Below are 25,412 nucleotides of genomic sequence, written 5' to 3'. Positions count from 1 at the left end.
GTATAACATGTGTCCCTGATCTGTATGGATTCTTTCAAACTAGCATATTTTTAAGGTATATTGAAGTTGTAACATGTATCATTACTTTTTCCTTTTTATGGCTAACCTATATTCCACTAGATAGAAATGCCTTACTTTGATATTCATTTATCCATAGATATTTGGGTGATTTCTCCTCTTTGACTCTTATGCACAATACTTCTATGAACATTTATATAGACATATGTTTACATTTCTCTTGGCTGTATACTTAGAAGTAGAATTGATGTAAACTATGTTAACTTATATTTAACTATTTACCTATTTTTAAAACTACTAAACTGTTTTCCAAAGGAGCTGGACCATTTTGTGTTTCCATCAAGAAGTACAGGAGTGTTCCAATTTTGATACATCCTCAACAACACTTGCTATTTTCCATTTATCTGATTATAGCCATCCTAGTGGGTGAGAAAGGACATCACACTGTGGTTAGCTTTCATTCACTAATGACTAATAAGGTTGAGCACCTTTCATTTGTTTATTGGTCTTTTGTATATCTTCAGAAAAATATTGATTTAAGTTCCTTAATCCTTTTTTTAAATTCTAATTTGTTATATATGACAGTAGAATATATTGCAATTCCTATTACACATATAGAGCACAATTTTTCATATCTCTGGTTGTATACAAAGTATATTCACACCATTTATGTCTTATACATGTACTTAGGGTAATGATGTCCACCTCATTCCACCATCTTTTTTACTCTCTTGCCCCATCCCTTCCCTTCCCACTCCTTTGCCCTAGAGTTTATCTAATCCTCCCATGCTCCCCCTCCCTACTATGAGTCAGCTTCCTTATATCAGAGAAAACATTCAGCATTTGTTTTTTGGGGATTGGCTAACTTCACTTAGCATTATCTTCTTCAACTCCATCCATTTTCCTGCAAATGCCATGATTTCATTCTCTTTTATTGCTGAGTAATATTCCATTGTGTATATATGCCACATTTTCTTTACCCATTCATCTATTTGAAGGACATCTAGGTTGCTTCCACAGTTTAGCTATTGCCGCAGTCTGGCTGGGCACAAAATCACGAGCCACTCAAGCAGGAACAAACTTTATTTTTTGAAACTGCCGCCAATGTCCGGTACGGCCCGGGCAGATTTTTTCCACCCACGCGGCCTCCTCCCGGACCGCAGAGAGAGCTCCTCCCCCGGAACTCCCCCCTACTGTACTTCCCCAACCAATGGGAACTCTCCAGGAGTCCCTAGCCGGCCTAGGTGAACAGCAGGAGTCCAATATCCATATGAATGCAAATCTTAACATAATCATATCATCTCAATGGCTAGCTGGCATCACCTTTTGACCAAAAATGCCATGCATCATATGCTTGGCTCTTAGCATCTCCCCCCTTCTGTTTAAGTAACAAGCAATCTGCCTAGGGACCGTGCCTGTTAGGTTTGTCCAATTCAACATATGGTTCTTACCCGTCATCGGAAAACTGACTTTTAGGCGTCAGCCTCCTGTCTTAGGTTGATACCACTGCAATTGGATCATACCCGTCACTGACTACCTGTCCAGCATATAGCCATACTTGTGGATAGGCCTATGTACCAGTGGGGGGGTGAGGTTCTTTGCCTCACCTCTGTTGGCCCCCAAATTTGGCCTTGGTGCCGGTGGGGGGGTGAGGTTCTTTACCTCACCTCTGTTGGCCCCCAAAATTAGACCATCACTAGTAGAAGGGAGGAGGATACAGAAATGTCATGACACCAAGTCAATTAACGGCTCCTAGGAAAAATTGCATCACTGGTGACACATCAGCAAAGATACGCTAGCACTACCATAATTCGCTGCATCAACAAATAGATCACAAAGCATACAAGTGATACATAGTCCAGGCAAGTTCTGTAAGCAGTTCAAAGCAGAGGAATCTATCAATATGTCCATATCCTTCCAAAATAAATCGACTCATTGATTGAGCATTACTTGTTGAGTTATAAATCATTGATGTATCAGTTTACACGGTTTGTTGTGATAACTCTCGAAGAAGTTGTAGTTTGGTTTTATCTTTGTCTTCACCGGCACTGGGATGAAAATAGGAATTTTGACAATGATGCTAAAAAAAAATATGTAACATTTCAACAGGTACTAAGAAAACAATATTTAGAACAATTTACATTATCCTGAACAGAATTATTAAATATAATGAAAAGGAAAGGTGAAAGTAAACAAACAGATCTGTTAACCTTCTATTTGTTCATATATTAAAACAATCCTCAACAGCTGTTTACCCAAATTAAATTAAACTATTAAAATCACGTGAATAATAAAAAAAAAAAATTTTGGATCCATGTGCATGAGCGCTCCTCATATGTGATATATGGACATACGCACATACAGACATACAACACAAAACAGAAGTGTGCACACGTAACATATAACACATAAGACAATAGTAAAGGCCTTGTAGCTTTACCTAGGTGAAATCTCCATTGCAATGTTCAAAAACTCCACAGTCAAAAAATAAAACTGATCAGAAAAAACATTAACCTAGGTCTGTATGAGCTCAAAAATAAAATAGAACTTTATGATGTGGGAAAAAGCAATAATAAAATAGATATTGAAAAAAGCATCCTGGTTAAGCACTGTCGCAGATGTAAGAATAGCCAAGCTGGAGATCTGGATATCAGCTGTTATGGATTTGAGTCGAATCATTTTCCTTTTGGCCTGTAGAAATTGTTTTAGTTAGTCTCTCTGGAATCCAAATCGGCTGCTGTTCTCCCTGTGGAAACACACAAACAGAGCCCCGACTCCAGACTATCACTGGGTCAGGACCTTTCCATTGTCCTGTTAGAATATCTTTCCAAAGTACCTTAGGCTTATGTACATTTTTTGGATACAAATGTCTTTCCGCAGCACTAAGCCCTGATGAATCCAAATTTAAAAAGTTTAGAGTAAAAAGGGTTATTTTAAGTTTATCTTTGGGGGATATATACCCCTTTCCAATTCCCTCCTTTTGTTTTAATAAGTACATTTTAATAGTTTGATGAGCTCTTTCAACTATGCCTTGTCCTTGTGGATTGTATGGAATTCCTGTTATGTGAGTAATGCCAAATGATGAGCAAAATTGTTTAAAAGAGGTAGAGGTATAGCCAGGACCATTATGGGTTTTTAACTGTTTTGGAACGCCCACAGTGGCAAAATTTTGTAAGCAGTGAGCTATAACATCTTTAGTTTTTTCTCCAGCATGAAGGGAGCCCATCAGAAATCCAGAAGAAGTATCAACTGTAACATGTAAATATTTTAATTTTCCAAATTCTGGCAAGTGTGTGACGTCCATCTGCCAAATATGGTTAGGTATCAGTCCTCTAGGATTGACCCCAAGATTAACTTGTGGTAAAAATGTCACACAATTTTGACATTGTTTTATTATATGTCGGGCTTGTCTTTAGTTATTTTAAAACGCTTTTGTAAAGTATTAGCATTGACATGGAACCTTTTATGAAAATTTATAGCTTCTTCTATTGTGGAGAAAATATGTATGTCATGTGTAGATTTATCTGCTAACTCATTGCCCAAACTAAGGGCTCCAGGCAATCCTGTATGTGCCCTGATATGTCCTATAAAGAATGGATCTTTTCTGTCCCAGATTAGACTTTGTATAGTGGAAAACAAAGAGAAAACAGTAGAAGAAGGGGAAATCCTACCAGCATCTTCAAGGGATACTATAGCATTAACTACATACTGACTATCAGAAAATAAATTAAATACAGAATTTTTAAACATCATAAAAGCTCGTAATACTGCATTAAGCTCTACCTTTTGAGCTGATTGTTTGGGTACTAAAAATGTAAAAGTTTGATCAGGGGTAACTACTGCTGCTGTACCATTATTTGACCCATCAGTGAATATATTTGGAGCATTCATGATAGGGGTTTTTTTTGTCATCTTTGGAAAAACTACAGGATGTTTAGACCAAAAAGACAACAAAGGATTAGACGGTAAGTGATTATCAAATGAAACATTAGATTTACACATGATTATTGCCCAAGTATTTAACTCATTAGCTAACTCATCAATTTGATCTATAGTATATGGAGTAATAATTTTATTGGGAGAAATCCCAAACACTCCCTTTGCTGCTTTTATTCCTTTGAGTATTAATTGTCCTATAGCCTCAGGATACCTAGTAAGAATAGTGTTAGGAGAATAAGATAAATGTATCCACAATAATGGACCTTCTTGCCAGAATACTCCTGTAGGAATATTTTTTGTTGGTAGTACAATAAATAATAAAGGCAAACTTATATCAATTCTATCCAAATGCATATTTTCCATATATGTTTCAATGATTTTTAATGCCTTTCTTGCTTCAGGCGTCAACATGCGGGGTGAATTTGGATCTGATGGACCTTTTAGAATATCAAATAAAGGTCCCAACTCTCCTGTTGGTATGCCTAGATAAGGCCTTATCCAATTTATGTCTCCTAATAACTTTTGAAAGTCGTTGATCTACTCGTATTTGAATTTTTGGTGGACGGACCATGGTTGAGGATAATAAAACCCCTAAATAATTAATTGGAAGATTTAATTGTACTTTATCTATTGCTATCTCTGGATTATAATTTTTTAATAAATTTGTAAGTGTGGCATAACATTCTAGCAATGTGTTTTTATCTTTATGTGCCAATAACACATCATCCATATAGTGAAATATTTGTAGTTCAGGATTTTGATTTCTAAGTGGCTGGATTGCTTTGTTAACATAAATTTGACACATAGTTGGACTATTAGCCATCCCTTGAGGGAGTACTTTCCATTCATATCTCTGATCAGGACCTTCATGATTTAGTGCAGGGATAGTGAATGCAAAATGTGGACTATCCTCGGGATGAATTGGAATTGAAAAAAAAACAATCTTTAATATCTATAGCTAAAACATACCAGGTTTTTGGTAAAGCAGACAATTGGGGAATCCCTGATTGAGCAGGTCCCATAGTAACCATCTCATTATTAATGGCTCTTAAATCTTGCAATAATCTCCATTTACCAGATTTCTTTTTAATGACAAAAATGGGAGTATTATGGAGAGATACGGAAGGTTGTATATGTCCCTCCGCTAATTGTTGTTTGACCAGGTCATGGGCTATTTGTATCTTTTCTTTAGTCAGGGGCCACTGAGGAACCCACACTGGTCTTTCTGATTTCCAAGTAATCTTGATTGTCTCAGTGGCCCTTTCTGAAAACCCAATCCATGTCTATTTGTTTCTTGATCTATTTGAATTGGTGCTGTCATACCTTGTTCTTGTTCTCTTAATCTTTCTTCTTTCCTAAAGCCTTGTCTAGCCCTAGTAGTGGGCGCATTAGGATTGATGTTATTTGTTAATATCAAACCTAATTGATCTAGGACATCTCGTCCCCATAAATTTATAGGAAGATGATCCAATACATAGGGCTGTATAGTTCCTTCACATCCTTCAGGATCCTTCCAATCTAATACCATTGCACTTCTATGGGGATTAGTTGCCACTCCTAGGCCTCGAAGCGTTTGAGTGGCTTGTTGTAATGGCCAATGTTTCGGCCATTCTTGATGAGATATGATGCTAAGGTCTGCACCTGTATCAAGTAGCCCATTAAAGTCATGTCCTTGAATATTTAGTTTTAGCATTGGGCGAGAATCTAGATTTAAAGACAGCATAGCCCAATCTACACCTGTGGAGCCTAATCCCCTGGAACCTCTTTCTACAGTACGACTGGAAAATTTATCATGTAGGCTGGGTATTATTAATAACTGTGCTATTCTATCTCCTGGTGAAATTACTGATATACCTCTTGGAGAATTAGCTATAATTTTTATTTCACCTTCATAATCGGGATCAATTACCCCAGGACTTATCATAAGTCCTTTTAATGTAGATGAACTACGTCCCAATAATAAGCCTACTGTTCCTTGGGGAGGAGGTCCTTTTACTCCTGTGGGAATGATTTGAACTCCCATCTCTGGAGTTAGTACTGCTCTGGCAGAGGCGCAGATGTCCAACCCTGCGCTCCCTCTAGTTTGTCTGATGAGGGATTTAATGGATAATGCGCCCTGGGCACTACCTTGATGGTGTTGCTGGGTTCCTCCACTGCCCCGTATATTTGTGGTTTTGGGCCCCGGAGCATTGGGCCCTCCAGTCCGTTTTTTGGCAATGGAGCCTGATGTCTTTCTCCACGATATTGTGGGTAAACACTTGGTCCTTGTCTGTTTTTTGATAACGGAATACCCTCTATGGTGGTTTGAGAATGGCATTCATTAGCCCAATGTTTCCCTCTACGGCATCGTGGGCAAATACCCGGTATTCTATTCCTTTGATACCTAGCCTTGTTAAACCCTCCTCCTATGGGGCAACTCCTTTTAAAATGTCCTGTTTGATCACAATTATAGCATGTTTTTGGCCTGGCATCTAAAGCCTGTTGTACTGCTGCTAAGACTTGCCCTTGTTCATTAATGTCTCTACATAATTTAATATATATGTTTAAATCTTCATGTTTCCATGGTCTGATGACCTCTCTGCAGCAACGATTTGTTTGGTCATAAGCCAGTTGTTTTATAAATGGCATTGCCTGTTCTAGATGCTGTCTGAATAAGCCTATCTACAAATTCAGCGTAAGGTTCATTAGCTCCTTGTATTACCTTAGATAATTGTCCTTGTAAATCTCCATGCCCCTGTAAAGTTTTCCATGCCTTAATTGCATCTACAGCAATTTGTGCATATACGCCAGGATCATATCAATTTGTTGCCGTTGACCCTCATAAGGTCCTTTTCCTAATAACATATCTAGATTTCTTTGAGAGTAACCGGCTGCTGCATTTCGCCTAGCTGTCTCCATGCAAAATTCCTCATTGGCAACCTTCCATAACAAATATTGTCCTCCATTTAGCACAGATCGACACATGTTAGCCCAATCTGCTGGCGTCATGTCTAAGTTGGTAATGGATTCGACCATGCTCACAGTGAAGGGTGCTTGCGGCCCGTAGGTTGTTACAGCCTCCTTTAATTGCTTCACTGTTTTGAAATCTAAAGCACGGTGAATTCGTTGCCCTCCTGCCTGCTCAAGTACAGGGCATGCTAATCTTTGGGGTCCTGCCTCAGGATTCCGTCCATCAACTACGGGAGTTGAGGGCCGCTCAGCTGTAGATGGAGCTGTTGGTTGAATTACGCCCTCTGGTGATAGAACGGGGTTAGTAGCAGCCTCCTGTTGTAATTCCCCGCCTGATGGTTGTTTTTCCTCTAAGCTTTCTTTCTTCAAATCTTCCTCTGTCTGACTAGCTTGAGAGACCTTCTCTTTCGCTTGACCTAACATGTTTTCTACCATAGTCTGGACCTCTAACAATTTACTTAACAGTCTTTCGGTTTGTTTTTTACTAGTTTCTAATCTACTATAAAGGTACCGCAACCCAATAAGATAGCATAAAACAAAACCGAAACAGAATGAAACAAAAACCGAACAAAGAATAGTTGTATCAATTTTCTCTTTCTCAGGGCCGAACAACTTCAAACCTTGAGCCAACCATTTTTCCCAGTTTGCCTGAGAAAATTCTAGGGATAGGCAGCTTGAAACAAAAACAAGATAAATCAAAAACGAGAACACATTGTTTTTTGAAATGGTCACCCATTTTGTTGCCTTCCCTCAGGGGCGAGCAATTTTACTCACCTCCAAGCTTCAGGCGTTCCCCGTGCGGGCCGCCAGTTGCCACAGTCTGGCTGGGCACAAAATCACGAGCCACTCAAGCAGGAACAAAGTTTATTTTTTGAAACTGCCACCAATGTCCGGTACCGCCCGGGCAGATTTTTTCCACCCATGAGGCCTCCTCCCGGACCCGCAGAGAGAGCTCCTCCCCCGGAACTCCCTCCTACTGTACTTCCCCAACCAATGGGAACTCTCCAGGAGTCCCGTAGCCTGCCTAGGTGAACAGCAGGAGTCCAATATCCATATGAATGCAAATCTTAACATAATCATATCATCTCAATGGCTAGCTGGCGTCACCTTTCGACCAAAAATGCCATGCATCATATACTTGGCTCTTAGCAAGCTATTGTGAATTGCGCTGCTATAAACATTGCTTTGGCTCTGTCCCTGTAGTATGTTTCTTTTAAGTTCTTTGGGTATAGACCAAGGAGTGGGATAGCTGGGTCAAATGGTGGTTCCATTCCCAGTTTTCCAAGGAATCTCCATACTGCTTTTCAGATTGGCTGCACCAATTTGCAGTCCTACCAGCAATGATGAATGTGCCTTTCCCCCCACATCCTTGCCAACACTTATTGTTGTTTGTGTTCTTAGTAGCTGCCATTCAGACTAGAGTGAGATGAAATCTTAGAGAAGTTTTCATTTGCATTTCTCTGATTGTTAGAGGTGTTGAACTATTTTTTATATATTTGTTAATTGATTGTATACAATCTTCTGAGTGGTGTCTGTTCAATTCCTTGGACCATTTATTGATTTGGTTATTTTTGGGTGGGGGACTCTTTAGCTTTTTGAGTTCTTTATATACCCTAGAGATTAGTGCTCTATCTGATGCGAGAGTGGTAAAAATTTGCTCCCACTCTGTAGGCTCTCTATTCATATCATTGATTGTTTCTTTTGCTGAGGAGAAGCTTTTTGGTTTTAATCCATCTCATTTATTGATTTTAATCCATCTCATTTATTGATTCTTGTTATTTTTTTATTTTTTTGTGCTATAGGAGTCTTATTAAGGAAACTGGGGCCTAATCTGACATGATGGAGATTGGGGCCTACTTTTTCTTTTAATGGGTGCAGTGTCTCTGGCCTCATTTCTAGGTCCTTGAACCACTTTGAGTTGAGTTTTGTGCATGGTGAGAGATAGGGGTTTAATTTCATTTTGTTGCATATGAATTTCCAGTTTTCCCAGCACCATTTATTGAAGAGGCTATCTTTTCTTTAATGTATGTTTTTGGCACCTTTGTGTAATTTAAGATAACTGTAATTATGTGGGTTAGTCTCTGGGTCCTCTATTCTGTACCATTGGTCTACCAGTCTCTTTTGGTGCCAGTACCATGCTGTTTTTGTTACTATTGCTCTGTAGTATAGTTTAAGGTCTGGTATAGTGATGTCACTTCTTCACTCTTCCTGCTAAGGATTGCTTTAGCTATTCTGGGTCTCTTATTTTTCCAGATGAATTTCATGACTGTTTTTTTTTTTTGTTTTTTTTTTTATTGCTATGAGGAATGCCATTGGGATTTTAATTGGAATTGTATCAAATCTGTATAGTGCTTTTGTTAGTATAGTCATTTTGACAATATTAATTCTGCCTATCCAAGAACAAGAGAGATCTTTCCATCTTCTAAGGTATTCTTTAATTTGTTTCTTTAGCATTCTGTAGTTTTCCTTGTAGAGGTCTTTCACCTCTTTTGTTAGATTGATTTAAATTTAAATTTTCTGAAAGGGAAATGAGGAAAACTACCCCATTTACAATAGCCCCCCCCCAAAAAAAAAAAATCTCAATCATTTAAATTTGGTTATTTGTCTTTTTGTTTTTATTTGTAAATGTTTAAAGAACTTTTATCATAAATCTGGCAAGAAACTTTTATCTAAAGAACATATAAAGTATAATGGTGTATATGATAGGCAAAAATTTCTTTTTAGATTCATGATTTGCAAATATTTACTCACATTTTATAAGATGTATGTTCACTGTCTTGTGTCCTTTGAAACACAATTAAAAAAATTTTAATAACATTTAATGTGTCTTTTTTTCTTTTATTGCTTGCTCTGTTAGTCTATATTAAATCATAGTGAACAAAAAATAGTAATGTCAAATGTTTACAGGAATACAAAAAAAATGAATTTCTCATGTATTCACTGGTGAGAAAAATGACACAGTTGCTCTGGAAAACAACTTGTTAGTTAACAATTTGTTAGAAAACAGCTAGTTAGTTAAACATACAACTGTCGTATGACCCAATAATTACATTCCTAGGCATTTATCCCAGAGCAATGAAATTTTATGTTTGTACAAAAAGTTGTACACAAACCTTTACAGAACTTTACTTGGAAGAACTAAAAACTGAAAGTAGCCCATCCGTTCTTCTACAGGCAAACTTTTTAAAAAATGTGGTACATACATACTGCAAGATAATCATCAGCAATAAAAAGGAATGAACTATTGATAACATAATAATTTGCATGAATCTCTAGATTATTATGCTAAGTGGAAAAATCCAGCCCCAAAGACTACTTCTCATATGTGTATACATACATATATGTGCACACATACACATTAATATATACATTTTATTTAATATATAAATATACATATCTATTTCTTAAAATGGAAAAGTTACAGAAATGGTAAACAGTAGTTGCAGCAGGAGATAAGTGGCATAACCATAAAAGGCTATAAAAGATCAACAGGAGGCATCTTTGTCATGTTGGAAATGTTCTAATCTTGACATTATCAGTGTCAATATCCTGGCTAGGACATTTTATTATATGTTGTAAGTTATTCCCATTGAAGGAAATTAGGTAAAGGTGACATGAGATCTCTATATTATTTCTTAAAACTGTATGTGTATTTACGGTTATCCTAAAATTAAACATTTAATTTTGTTTAGGGCAAATTAGGGAAAACTCACCCTTTGAGAAACAAGTTATTCACTGGGATACTCTCTATGGGTTACACTCAGAATTCTGTCTAGCCTTTCACAACATTTCACAAAGAAGAGTGTGATCTAGTATGTATGATCTTTGTGACCCAGAGTGATACCCAGGTAAAGGTGGCCCTACTTTATGAAGATAGTGTTACTGGCATTTACTGTGAGGAGTCCTTGCTTCCTGGAATGCTGAAGTATAACACCGGAGAAGCATGCCAAGGCAGTAGAGTGGAAAGTGGAAGGTTTTATTAAAGGATAGCAGAAAAGACACCCCCCACCACCAGGAAGAAGGGGACCTGAAAGGGGAATTGTGGAAAGGGGAAGTCTTCTCTCTTTTATATCTAAGATCTTCTTTTGTTCTTCCATGTTCCTGTCCTTTATTTCCCTCTATCTTGCAATGTGATGGGGGATGCAGGTGGGAAGGCCAAAAGGCTGGAAACAATGGGGCCAGGAGGAGCCATCTGGGTAGGAAGGGTCTGGGGTGGTTTGATTAGCATCTTGCAGTTTTACTGGGAGCTGCTTCATTAACAATTCTTTAGGATGGCCTAGGGCCTTAGGGACATTAACATTTCAATTTCCCAGGTGTTGTTCTAGTTTCCCTGGACTCAGACAGGACTCCATTTTCTTTATTAGACTCCATTTGCCTAACTACACTAACTACCTATCTTTAAATCTGTCTTCAATAGTTTAATAACAAGTGCACACTGCAAGGTTTAAATGAGTGACCCTCCGCATGGGTTCTTATGGTAACTTTCTCTAGTTGGATTGTTAGTCTACTAGATTGCTGCTCAGAGTTCTGAAGTAAACATTTAAATCAGTCAACAGATGGATTGTTTTTGTAGTTCTGGGGATTGAACCCAGCACCTCATGTACACTAAGAAAGCACTCTATAATTGGAATGCCTTCTCAGCCCAGCCAACAATCTTTAAAATCTAAAATTCTTGTCAGGTTATGCTTTAATATAATTAATTGTGAAATCAAGCTGGAAAAGAAAATATACACCAAAATCAGACACACAGAAAATCAAATACATAACATGAACATGGGGAATCAGAAGTGAAAAGAACCACTTCTTCAATGAAAGTGCAAACAGTACTTGACTCAATTTAACTCAACATTATCAGTGCACACATTTTCTTGTACACATTTTTAATTATGAGTTCTTTTAATATTGGCTATAAAATATCAACCAGGATTTAGCTTAGCCTGAAAGATACTGGAAGACACCTCTAAAATCTTGTTAGGAGAAAATATCTCTAAGAAGAAAAGAGAGTTACTGAGACCACCTATCTTCCAACCAACTGAAACATCAATTACCAGCAAAAGCACAAATTAAAAGACTTTTCATTTTGTTCGTTATTAAAACGTGTTAAAGAAATTTCATTAATAACATTTGCTAAAGGTGAAAGATGATAAAGTAAAAGTGCCAGTCACAACCAACTGAAATATACTGAGCTATTTATATCTCTAAAACCAACAGACCCAAATAAATTAATAAGCTTACACTGATTAATTTATGTAAACAGAAACATTGAATTGCCATAATTTTCATAAGGCTATTATATTATGATTTTCATAAGCAATTTTCTTCTAAATTCAAAACTTGCTTTGAATAAATAAAGTGGTAAAGAAGGGTGTCTATTTTTTTATAGGCATCAGAAAATTCAAGGTTGAGTCATGAACATCAATTGTTAAATCTGATAACACTTTTATTCTTAGCTTAAGGTGCTTGTATTACAATATCCCTCAGTATCTATGGAGAATTGTTTTCAGCAACTCTGTCAATATCAAAATCCATGGATGCTCAAGTCCCTTAGTAAAATAGCATAGTATTTGTTTATAACCTGCTCACATATTCCATATACTTTAAATCATTTCTAGAAAATTTATACTATTTATTTATACCGTGTATTATATACTACAATATAAATAACATGCACGTAGTGTTATACTGTATTAAGGGAAAAAATGACAAAAGGATGTACATATTCAATACACACAAGCAATTTTTTCCAAATATTTCCCGTCTACAATGAGTTGAATGTATAGAGAGAGAACACACAGATGTGGAAGATCAGTGATTTGATTTGTACATGTTAGCCTCACCGTAAATGTTGTCTGACTTGAACTTACTTAAGACCAATGGGAAGAACAGTAAGAAACATACTGTTCAGCACAATATAGGGAACTAATGTTATACAATCAAAGAAGTTGCAAGATCAGGCAGCATCCATCTAGGTGAAAGTTCACATAAGCTAGATCACTACATGTAGGAATTCTAGTAGAGGAGACTTACACCATAGTGGGAAGTTGAAGTAGGTGAACAAGATTTAGCTTCCCCACAAAGCTCTCTGATCCTATTTCTGCAATTTCACCCTGGACAGAGCATCCCTCAGAGCCTGGTGGACCTGCTTGTTGCGCAGGGTGTAAATCACAGGGTTCAGTAGTGGGGTCACCACTGTGTTCACAAGAGCAGCCTCCCTGTTGGAGTCCAGCCTGCTCGCTTGCTTTGGTTTTACATATATGAAGACACAACTGCCATACATCAGTGAAAGGACCAAGAGGTGAGAAGAGCAGGTGGAGAAAGCTCTTTGTCGCTCCTTGGCTGATGGAAGACTCATGATTGTGACTACTATGTTGCTATATGCAATGATGGTTATAATGAGGGATGTAAAAAGGATAAACAAAGCTATACCAAAGGCCAGCATTTCAATAGATCTGGTCTCAGAACAGGAGAGATGGATTAAGGAGCCTAAGTCACAGAAGAAATGAGGTATGATGTTGGAGCCACAAAAGGATAACTGGGAAACCTTCAGGATCACACCAGTGATAAAAATGAAGGACAAGATATAGCAGAAAAACACCAGAAGGAAACAAACCTTCAGGGTCATGATAGCTGGGTAGTGTAGAGGCTTGCAAATGGCCAGGTATCGATCCAAGGACATCACAGTCATGAGGAAGAAAATTGTTGACCCAAGAAATAAAAAAGAAAAGGCTTGTGTGAGACAAGATGTAAAATTAATTGTTTGCTGTCCTAAAAGAAAGATGGACAGCAATTTAGGAATAACTGTGGTGATGAAACAGAATTCACAGAAAGAGAAACTGCTGAGGAAGAAGTACATAGGTGTTTGAAGGCGATGGTCAGTCCAGGTGATGGTGATTACAAACATGTTTCCTGTGATTGAGGCTAGGTATGCCAGCAGGTGCACCAGGAAGAGGACCTTTCCCAGATGCTGGACTGCAGGAAACCCCAACAAGGTGAACTCTGACATGGTTGTCTCATTTCTAAACCCCATGGTTATCTCCAGTTTTCTGTCTGTCATCAACCTTCTTTGACCTGTTAGACAGAAAATACTACCACCCAACAAGAAAGAATTTAATTGACAGCCATGTTAAAACAAAACAAAAACAAAAAACAAACAAACACAAACTGCTTGTGGTTACTATTCTGAATGAGCACTTGTTTTCTATTTTTTAAATAGTTTATTACAAACTATATTGAACTTATCCCATTGTTAAATTGTAGATCTTCAAAATTTATTTTGGGGGCATTTTTCATTTTAGTTTTGTTGTTTTGGGGAATAAGTTTGATAAACAATGTAACTTTTCTGAAAACAGTATTTTTGGAAATACTTTGTAAGATAACAAAAGGCAACATGAAAATCATTATTTTTTGTTTGACAAAATATATGACTAATAGATAACATCAAAGGCTAATACCCCACAGAAAATATTCTTTCAGGGTGTTACAATATTAGTTTCTATATTTCATTTGGGATATGCATTCTATGAAGTTCTATCCATTGAATGCAGCATTCCAAAAATCAGATAAAAATCTAGGTTCTGTTGCCATGTTCCAACCCAGTTATTTTTCTGAAATCTGATTAGCCTGAGTTCTTTAACCGAGACCCATGAGTGTGTGAGGAAAACTCACAAGAATAGAATCTCATAATTTCCCTGTACACAGATTTTTAAAAACTATGTCTAAAGACGGGGGGAAATAGTTGTATATCCTTATCGTTAAAGCTCAATGAATAACAGGAGGCAAATCAGTGTTCCTCTCATCCTACCAACCTCATAGAATGGAATTATTTCCTTCTGCTATCAGTCAAGGCATTTATTAACTTGCCCTTAAACATTTCTTTTTCTGTGAACATCATTGTTACATTGGAGGATTCTTGTATATATGGAATCACACCTAAATGCTCCTAGCAATCATGAGAGGAACATTAATATTTTTAAGCCACTACTTAGCTAGAGAGCAGATGAAGTGATATCTAATATGGTGAAATGAGTCCAGACAACAGTTGGAAATTAGGCTCTAATGAATAGGTCACTATAATTAAATCATGTTTGAAATTCTTTGATTTGTCCAAACCTGTTGCTTTAATTAAGTATGGTCCACAATAGTAGCTTAATAATAACTAGTCACTGGTTTAAATATTTGATACATTAGATTGCAAATCATCCCCATGGTCAATACTCACCATCAAGTAGCTCACTGGAAACACAGCTTCTTCAATGACGAGCTGCTTTTATCTTCCAACAAACCAGGATCTTTTTCCTAGGCTAAAGGAAAGGAAAAGCGGGGGGGGGAGGTGGGGGAATACTCTTAAGTGAGATCTACCCATCCTTGACCTATAAAACAATCAATGGATCACTTATGTCTTAATCAATATAAAATTATTAAGGCTAATTAATTTAAGGAAGACAGAAACTACCATCAGTGGAACATTGTTACAGTTTTCCCTATGGCAATCTGGCTGATAAATCCTAGAGCATGAAGACTGTAATAAATGCCTAGAATCTGTACAAGTATTTGTGAGTACAGCTATTTAGAATTCTTGAACATATTTATTTATATTCATTCTATGGTGCATATTCAGTCATTCTGGGACATATTTATTTTGTATGGGGCATGATGACATAGTCCATCAATAACATCTAACTTGGTTCATTGTGCATCCATACCAAAAGAGACTCAGGAGAAGACAACCAAGGTCAAATTTCCTTGTTTATGGACCCTTTTGGCTAGTTCCCTGTCAACTAGAGTGGCTCACCCTCTGAGTTGGTGAGAATCATTGCAGTCATAAATGAAAAATGCATTTAAATGATCCTATGCCGTATTACAAGAGGATTATTTAAAATTATCAGTTAGGTCACATGAATTCCAAAAGAACAAACCCCTGGAACACTCATTAGAAGATTATGAAAAAGGATGCAGGACCTAAAATCACAATTGATTCCCAGGGGACATTTAATTGCTCATTGTCAGAAATAGAAAACTTCATTAAAAATATATTGTTAATTATATTTTACTGCATATGGAAACATATTGTCATTCTCAATAATCTACATGGTTCTCTGTGAACGTCTTTAGAGGTAGATTTGGCATAACTGCCCCAGAGGCATAAAACTTGTAAAATCATGAATTATGTATGTAAAGAAAGACAGGCTTAAACAGCAGAAATACCTTTTTACAGTAAATGGATGGCATTGGAGAAGATAAAGCTAAGTGAAGTTAGCCAATCCCAAAAAACCAAATGCCGAATGTTTTCTCTGATATAAGGAGGCTAATTCATAGTGGGGTATGGAGGGGGAGCATGGGAGGAATAGAGGAACTCTGCATAGGGAAGAGGGGTCAAAAGAGAAGGGAGCGGGCAGGGGTTTAGCAATGATGATGGAATGTGATGGACATCATTATCCAAAGTACATGTATGAAGTCACGAATTGGTGTGAACATACTTTATATACAACCAGAGATATGAAAAATTGTATAATAAGAATTATAATGCATTCTGCTGTCATTTATTTTTAAAAAGTCAATTAAAAAATAAAAAAAAACAAATGCCTTTTTACAATTGTCTTTTTTTGACTCTTTAATCTGGTATTTTATTTATTGAGATATAATTTGAATATTATAAAATGTGCCAATCTTAACTGTGTAGATCAATATTTTTTTACACATATAAACTGCCATCTCATCACTTTAATAAAACTATAAAACAACTATTTCACCATAAATTTCCTTGTGCCCTTCTCAGTAACACACAAAAGAAATAATTTCTATCAACAAAAATTACTTTTGTTTGTTCTTGAATAGAATGCAGCATTTGTTTCTTGTTTGGCTTTTTTTTTTTTACATATTTCTGAGATTCATCTATATTCTTTCTTATGTCAGTGATCTATTGTTTTATATGCTTTGTAGTGGTCTGTTGTAGCAATATATCAGTTTTTCATTCTTCCTTTGGAGTATATTTTTTCTTCCCATTTTGGGAGCTTATGAATAAAGGTGCAATGAATATTCTTGAACAATCTTTTGAAAGTATGAGCATTCAATTCTCTTAGGTAGGAAACTTGGAGTGAAAGTGCTGAATAATAAGATAGGTCCTAACAAACTTAATAAATCATAAAACAGTTTCCAAAATGGATTTAGGCTCTCATCAGCAATGCATGAGAAATTTAATGTTCACCATATTTTCACAAACACTCTTGGAAGCATTCTGGTTGATGTCTAGTAGTGTCCTTTTTAAAAATAGCTATATAATTATTGAGCACAGGGCTACTTACATGCTAAGCACATACTCTACCACTGAGTTATACACCAGCTCTTCAGTAGAATGTTATTCTGGTTATACCTTGCATTTTCCTGGTACTGCTAATGTCAAACCCCTTTTCACATATTTATTAACATTTGAAATTTCTTTTGTGAAGTGCCTGTGAAAGTCTTTTACTCATTTTTAATTGCCCTGCCCCCCTCTTTACCCTTAAGACTTCTTTATCTATTCTGGATATTTGCCTATATTAAAATTCTAGTTGGTGCATACTGGAAAAAATTAATGAAGTATTAGAATGGGAAGAATTCTTTTCTAATTGAATTAAATCCAATGTCCAAGTGTTTTTCTTTTGTGGTTAGTATTTCCGTCTCCTTTCCCAGAAATTCTCACCTTCCCCAAGGTAAGATAAATATTCTGTGTTTTCTTTCAGAAACTCTAACATATTTTAAACATATAAGTCTATAATCTGTCTCAAACTAACGTTATATGCACCACCTGAAGTAGAGGTTTTCCTATGTGGATATCTAGGCTCTTTGGAAACATTCTGAAAAGTTCTTTTCATACCATCAAAGTACATAGATGCCTAGGTCAAAATTAATTTACACATATTGGATGATTTCTGTACTTACTATCCTGTTCCTTTTGTGTCTTTTTCCATCCTAACAAAAATACTGCATTGTCTCAGAGCTGGGTGCAGTGGCACATGCCTGCAATCCCAGCCGCTCTGGAGGCTGAGTCAGAAGGATTGTGAGTTCAAAGCCAGCCTCTACAACAGCAAGGCACTAAGCAACTCAGTGAGATCCTGCCTCTAAATTAAATACAAAAAGGGCTGGGGATGTGGCTCAGTGGTCCAGTGCCCCTGGGTTCAATTGCCAGTACAAAAATAAATAAACAAATAAATAAATACTAAACTGTCATAATTCATGTAGTTCAGAAGCATTTCTTCCTGCTGTATTTCTATTATTATTTTTAATACTTAGCAAATATTTTTTTAATATAATGTTTAGCAGTCACATCTGGAATTCTTTGCAAGTAGGTATTTTTCCTTCAATAATTTTTAATTGGTGCATTATAGTTGTACATATTAATGGAATTTGTTGTTACATATTCATGCATGCACATGATATAACAATATAATTTGGCCAATATCACTTCCAAGCAATTTCCCAATCCCTCATTGATACTTCTTGATCTCTTTTCTCCACTTGTCTCAATTTGATCCACCCATTATGGTTTTCCTTTTTTCTCTGCTGTTTCCATATATGAGAGAAAACATATGGCCTTTAAATTTCTGAGTTTGACTAATTTGGATTAATGTGCTGGTCTCCAGTTCCATCCATTGTCCTGCAAATGCCATATTTTCATTGCTTTTATTGCTGAATAAAGCTCCATTGTGTGTGTGTGTGTGTATATATATATATAATCCATTCATCCAGTGATGGACACCTAGTCTGGTTCTAGAGTTTGATTACTGTGAACTCTGTTGCTATAAACATGGATATGCGTGTATCACTGTAGCATGCTGACTTTAAATCTTCAGGATGAATAACAAGGACTGATACAGGTGGGTCATAAGATGGTTCAATACCTAGTTTTTTGAGGAGCCTCCATACTTATTTCCATAGTTGTTGGACTAAATTACAGTCCCACCAATAGTGTGAAAGTATTCCTTTTCCTGCACATCCTCTCCAACATTTATTAGTATCTGTATTCTCAATGACTGCCATTCTTACTGGTATGAGGTGAAATCTAAGTGTCATTTGGATTTGCACTTCCCTAACTACTAATGATATTGAACTTTTTTTCATGTATTTGTTAGCCATTTCTATGCCTTATTTTCAGAAGGGTCTATTTAATTCATTTGCCTATTATTAATTGGGTTATTTGAATTTTTGGTGTAAAGTTTTTTGAGCTTTTTATATATTCTAGATGTTTAATCCTCTGTGGAAAAAGTAGTTGGCAAAGACTTTCTCCCATTCCTTGGGTTCTCTTTCCACATTTCCAATTGTTTTCTTTGCTGTGGATGAGATTTTTAATTTAATTGTGTCCCATTTGTTAATTCTTAGAATTATTTAGTGAGCTTTAGGGGTCCTATTGAGATGGTTGTTGCCTGTGCCTAAAAGCTGGAGCATTGACCCCACGTTTTCTTCTAGAAGTTGCATAGTTTCTCGTTTATGCCAAGGTCTTGGGTCTATTTGAGTTGATTTTTGTGCAGGATGACAGACAAGATTCTAGTTTCATTCTTCTACATCTGGACAACCAGTTGTCCCAGCACCATTTGTTTAAAAGCTGTCTTTTCTCCAAAGTATGTTTTTGGGACCTTTGTCAAGGATCAGATGACTGTGTATGTGTGGGTTTGTCTCAGTGTCTTCAGTATGGTTGGTCAATGTGTCTGTTTTTATGCCAGTAGCATGCACGTAGTTTTTGTTACTCTAGCTCTGTTAAATAATTTGAAGATAAGTACTTTGATGCCTCTAGCATTGCTTTTTTGGGCTTAATATTGCTTTAGTATTCTGTGCTTTTATTCTTCCAAATGAATTTTAGGTCAGTTTTTTTCCTACTTCTCTGAAGAATGTTATTTATATTTTTTACAAGGATTGCATTTAATCCAAAATTTGCTTTTAGTAGTATGACCATTTAAAAAATATTAATTTTGCCTATTCATGAACAACATGAACATGGGTGGTCTTTTCATTGTCTGAAGTTTTTTTTCAGTGATCTTTAGTTTGCATTGTATAGACCTTTCATCTCCTTAGTTAAATTTATTCTCAAGTATTTTATTCATTTTCTTTTTGAAGTTATTGTGAATGGAAGTGTTTTTCTGATTTTTTTTTCTCAGCAGATTTGTTGTTGGTATATAGGAGAGCTACTGATTTTGGTGTATTGATTTTGTAACATGATGCTTGACCAAATTTGTTTATTAACTTTATCAGTCTTTTGAATTTTCTAAGTATAGGAACAATAATAGTTTGACTTCTTACTTTCCAATTTTTATACCTTTTATTTCCTTCTCTTGCCTAATTTCTTGCACTAGAATTTCTAGCACTATATTAAGCAGCAGTGGTGAGAGTGGTTTCTCCTGTCTTGTCTCAAAAACTATTTCAATCTATTTGTTCTTATGTTAATTTTGTAAGTTGTATATTTGAAGGCAATAGTCCAGTAGTCCAATTTTAAAAGTTTTGTTGAGGTCTCCTTGGTAAATAATGATCTCTACTTATCTGTTATATTTTGAAATCTTTGAGGCCCAATTTTCTAGGAGACTAGATTTAAACCCCTGTGAAATTACCACCATAATAAATGTAATGAAAATATATGTCAACCCCCAAATTCATTAGTGTATCATTGAGATGATTCAATTTTTTTGGTGGTTCTCTGTCTATAACAAACCACATTTGTCACTCAAATTTGCTTCTTCTACAGAGACAGAGTTTTTCTAAATTGCATTACTAGGCACCAGATATTGTCCTTCATCTTTAAGTCTTCAAGTACTGAAAGCAGTTTTGTAAAAACAACAAAGTCAATGGGAACTTTCAATTCTACTTAGAGATATTTATATGCTTTCATCACTTGGGAAATGGAACTGTGATAATTTCTATGTATATACAGAATAGTCAGTATTATTAAAAACAATTGTGTGAATATTTTATGTAATTTATTGCTAGCACTCCAGCTATGTAGATGTAAATTTCCTTCAAAATCCATGTTACATCTGTCCTTGAGTCATTTCGATATTCTTAATACTAATGAATTTCCTTCTGTCCACTTATTCTTACCATAATTACATACTTGAAACCACATCTTTCCACTTTTAAGATTTCTCATGCAGCAAATATTCATGTATATGTGGTTGTCCATTAAAACTCTTTAGGTTCTATTGATTTAAAACTAATAAAAAGGTCCAGGAAGATACTGTCATTTCAATGTAAGGACTATTAGAGCTTTCAGACTGGATTTTTGGATAAATTAGCCCTTATTTTTAAAATAAAAAATTAGAACCTAAAAAACTTACATAACTGCAGATTTGTATAGAAGATATAAATTAGACTTTATATCAGAATTATAATCTCCTCCTCTGAGATTGTGGTTCTATTTCTGCAATTTCACCCTGGACAGAGTATCTCTCAGAGCCTGGTGGACCTGCTTGTTGCGCAGGGTATAAATCACAGGGTTCAGTAATGGGGTCACCACTGTGTTCACAAGAGCAGCCTCCCTGTTGGAGTCCAGCGTACTTTCTTGGTTCTGTTTCACATATATGAAGACACAACTGCTGTATGTCAGTGAAAGGACCAAGAGGTGAGAAGAGCAGGTGGAGAAAGCTCTTTGTCGCTCCTTGGCTGATGGAAGACGCATGATTGTGAGTACTATGTTGCTGTATGCAATGATGGTTATAACCAGGGATGAGCCAAGGACGAAAAAAGCAAGGTTGAAGAACAATATTTCAATAGATCTGGTGTTAGAACAGGAGAGATTTGTCAGAAGTCCAAAATCACAGAAAAAGTGAGGGATGACATTGGGGCCACAGAAGGTTAACTGGGAAAGCATTGCAACTGGAACCACCATGAAGAAGAACCCCAAAGCTAAGCAGGAAGCTACCAGAAGGTTACACATCGTTGGGTTCATGATAGTGAGATAATGCAAAGGTTTGCAAATGGCCAGGTATCGGTCCAGGGATAACACAGACAGAAGAAAGAATACAGTTGCTCCAAGGAAAAGAAAGATGAAGTCTTGTGTGAAGCAGGCAGCAAAGGAAATTGTTTGTCTCCCTGACAGAAAGATGGTCAGCAATTTTGGAATAACTGTGGTTATAAAGCAGCACTCTATAAAGGAGAAATTGCTGAGGAAGAAGTACATAGGTGTCTGGAGACGATGGTCTGCCCAGATTATTGTGATTATGAGCATGTTTCCCATGATGGAGGTCAGATACGCAAGCAAGTGCATCATGAAGAAGATGCCACCCAGGTGCTGCACTGCAGGAAACCCCTCCAGAATGAACTCATGCACTGTTGTCCTGTTCCTTAGTTCCCCCTCCACCAGCTCTTCCATTTCTTCACTCACCTGTTGTTGAGCTATTTTGCAGTGTCATGACTGAAGAATGAAGAACAAGTAAAATAACCAGGCATGGCAATTAGGCTTATTAATTATTTTAAAACGTTGATTTTAATATGTTGATTTTTTGCCCTCTGTTAAGTAAAAATAAGTTATTTTAATCTGTGACTCTCTATATGCATGCATCCTTCCTGGATAAGTAAGAAATGTTCATGTAGCTCCCCATTTTCATAAAGAATAGTGTGCTTCTAATCATATTTGTATTTTTCTACATAGTTTATAGCTCACTGGGAAAAAGTTCACCTCTTTAGTTATATACGTGATCATGCAATGTATTTCTGGTAAGATAGCACACCATGCAGCCAGAAAATCAACATTGTGAAAGAAAAATGATAACTTAAAAGGAAATGCAGCATTGAGTGTAGTTTTATGGTAGAAGGTTTTTCTACCATGTGTAAAGCCCTGGGTTTAATGTGCAGCACCAGAGCAAACAAACATTATGCACTCATGATTATGGAAATCTGCCATCACCCTAAAATATTGCTTTATTCTATCTTACTGTTTATTTCCATATTAGGGGCCATAGTATTTTTCATAGGACAACTTTCTGAGTTTCCAACTGTAGTCCTCTGAAGTAATTTAGTTTAAAGGAGTCACATACCAATTCTAAACAGATTGTTGGGGATTTAACCCAGGCCATTTTGATTTAGTTCCTTCAATAGATCAGTAAAAGATAAGTATTTTACATTTACCCCATACTTATGGTCAGTATACAGGAGAATTTCTATCTTCTGATTTTTCTAGTTCAATGTTTATGAATACCTACCAAGAAAATAAATAAGTAATAAATAAAAAAAAAACACAAAGAAGGATTTCATGACTCGAATCCAGCAATTATTTTCTGACTCCTTCTTCCTTTTATTTACAAAATACAATAAATATTCCCCCAATATATATATATATATATATATATATATATATATATATATATATATATATATGTTGTAGGAGGACACAATAGCTTTATTTAATTTATACTGTGTGCTGAGGATCAAATCGAGGGACTCACACATGTTAGGCATGCTCTCTACCACTGAGCCAAATCCCCAGCTCCTATTTTTCCCCTTTAAAATTCATAAAATTTTCTTTTTGTGAGCCTTTGTCATTCTGGTCAACTAGTATTGTCAAATAACAGAACCAGCTGTCTGATTTAACTAAATGAAATGCTTCCACATTTTTAGTGTAAGAGCTCAGCTTAAGGAGAAATAAACTACTTCAGTTAACAAGGAATGAATGGCAAGATTCTCCAATCACACAAAGTCCACATACTCACCCACAGGAAGCTCACAGTAAACAGACCTATATTTTGCTCTTTTACTCTTCCAAAGAACTAAAATGCTGATCTCAGCAGATGAAATGTAAATGAATAAACACTTGAATTTTACATGTCCTTAGTTTGCCTCAGTGAAAATTCAACCTGTGAATCACCTCTGCTAATCATCTTTCACTGAATTCACTTTCCAAGACTGGTTCAACCATAGTAATAGCTCAGGGGAAATCTTGCCTGATGAGATCCTGAAGAGGAAAGAAAAACACATATTTCCTAAATATGGAACTTGGGAGCGAGTTCCTTTGGAAATCCAAAAGCTTTCATACCCTCCTTGCATCCTCAGTCCCCCCAGCCTTCCATCCTGTTCCTGCTCTTGCATCAGTTTCCCAGGCAGGACATCCTACTTTGGGTGCATATGAATACTCAAGGACAGGATGGCCACAACAGATTCCTTATATAGTGTTTCTCTAACATGCATTCCAGGGCACTAGGTTTGCCAGTCCTCCACTTCTCCAGACTGGGGAGGATACCTGCACGACTGGGAGCAGAATGAAAGGGGTAGGAATTCACCCCAACATATGCGTAGCCTTGTACTGTCTCTTGACACCAGTCAGGATCCACTAGGAACAGTGGGCAGTGCCAAGACACAACAGACATCATTAGGAGAAGATGGAACAAACACACCTAGAGACCAATGTCCCTGGAAGATACCTGGTGGGTGGGTGAGATCCCTAACAGGCATGTTGTGAATAGTCCATTATTACTACTACTCTCTCATCATTTCGCATGAAATTAATATGGACCAAATATTTTTTTTTTAATTTTTTATTGTGGGTTGTTCAAAACATTACAAATTTCTTTTTTTTTTTTTTTTTTTTTTTTTTTTTGCAGGGATTCCATTGGGGACTTGGGAAGGCTGGAAAGAGCTTCAGAATTTGGGTTCTCAAGGAAATGAGGTGGGTAAGGAATCCCCTCAAATGTCACTGTTATCATCTTACCCTCTGAACAATACTGGGCATATTGCGTGCAGTTGAAATATGGCATTTAAAAGGAGGTCAAGAAACATTTTCTTCTCTGTGATTTTTTTTTTTAATATAAAATCAAGATGGCAAGGGCTTCTTCAATAGTGAAACTGAAGTAAGGGCAGACCAACGTGGGCTCACAACGTCACCTGTGGCTCAAATGTCCCCACAAAGCACCATAGTCATGGCAGGTCTGCCTGTCTCTGCAGAGCCTGTATGTTTTCCAGGGCTTCCCACACCTAGAAGAGCATCACACCCTGCTAAGCTCAAAGTGCAAGCCCAATAAATGTTAGTGGGATAGGAAAAGGCTTCAAAGCAGCAAATGGAAATCTGTGGCAGAGTGAAGCAAATTTGTGGGCGGGAGACAGGATCTTGGACTTCAGGCAGATTTTTTTTTCCCCCAAAGGCCACATATATTTGATTGAAATTGCAAATGCCTATTTATGTATTTGCATAAACAATCATGCATATTTGCTTGTGTTTTTATAGACTGTTGCCAACTATTTTCAGACAATTTCCAAGAGCAAGTGATCATATTTACTATTCTTTTTATCATTTCTGCTTTCCTCCCGGCTTAGTTTTTTTTTTTTTTTTTTTTTTTTTTTTTTTTTGCTGTTTCTTTTTTTTTTTTTTTTTTAATTTTTTATTGTGGGTTGTTCAAAACATTACAATTTTCTTGACATATCATATTCCACACTTTGATTCTAGTGGGTTATGAACTCCCACCTTCACCCCATACACAGATTGCAGATTCACATCAGTTACACATCCATTGATTTACAAATTGCCATACTAGTGTCTGTTGTGCTCCGCTGCCTTT

The 25,412-nt window shown here is 36.5% G+C and overlaps 2 protein-coding genes across 2 annotated transcripts in view; both read right to left on the bottom strand.

The window, feature by feature from the left end:
- Window positions 1–13,933, bottom strand: part of LOC124102240 (olfactory receptor 6C74-like) — a 63,513-nt gene extending 49,580 nt beyond the window's left edge. The window contains exons 1-2 of the mRNA XM_046458457.2: window positions 13,002–13,933; window positions 6,003–6,343 (exon numbers count right to left, since the gene is read on the bottom strand). Of these exons, the coding sequence (XP_046314413.2) occupies window positions 6,003–6,343; window positions 13,002–13,933 (1,273 nt within the window). The remainder of the gene's footprint in view (window positions 1–6,002; window positions 6,344–13,001) is intronic.
- Window positions 13,934–18,036: 4,103 nt separating this feature from the next.
- LOC124102237 (olfactory receptor 6C75-like) lies at window positions 18,037–22,237 on the bottom strand. The gene is made up of 2 exons (XM_046458455.1): window positions 21,283–22,237; window positions 18,037–18,044 (listed from the first exon to the last, which is right to left on the bottom strand). Exons 1-2 carry the CDS (start codon window positions 22,235–22,237, stop codon window positions 18,037–18,039), a joined length of 963 nt encoding a protein of 320 aa, XP_046314411.1.
- Between the last annotated feature and the right edge of the window lie 3,175 nt (window positions 22,238–25,412).

Source organism: Marmota monax, unplaced genomic scaffold (assembly GCF_021218885.2).
Source record: "Marmota monax isolate L192 unplaced genomic scaffold, Marmota_monax_Labrador192_F-V1.1 WCK01_AAM20220418_F8-fsc00161, whole genome shotgun sequence".
In the NCBI taxonomy this organism is placed as follows: Eukaryota; Metazoa; Chordata; class Mammalia; order Rodentia; family Sciuridae; genus Marmota; species Marmota monax.
Note: the sequence above shows the minus strand (reverse complement) of the source record. Positions and strands in the feature narration are given on the sequence as shown.

Bases quoted from the DNA above. Each gene is read 5' to 3' on its own strand.
- LOC124102237 (XM_046458455.1), bottom strand. From the start codon at position 22,237: ATGGAAGAGCTGGTGGAGGGGGAACTAAGGAACAGGACAACAGTGCAT.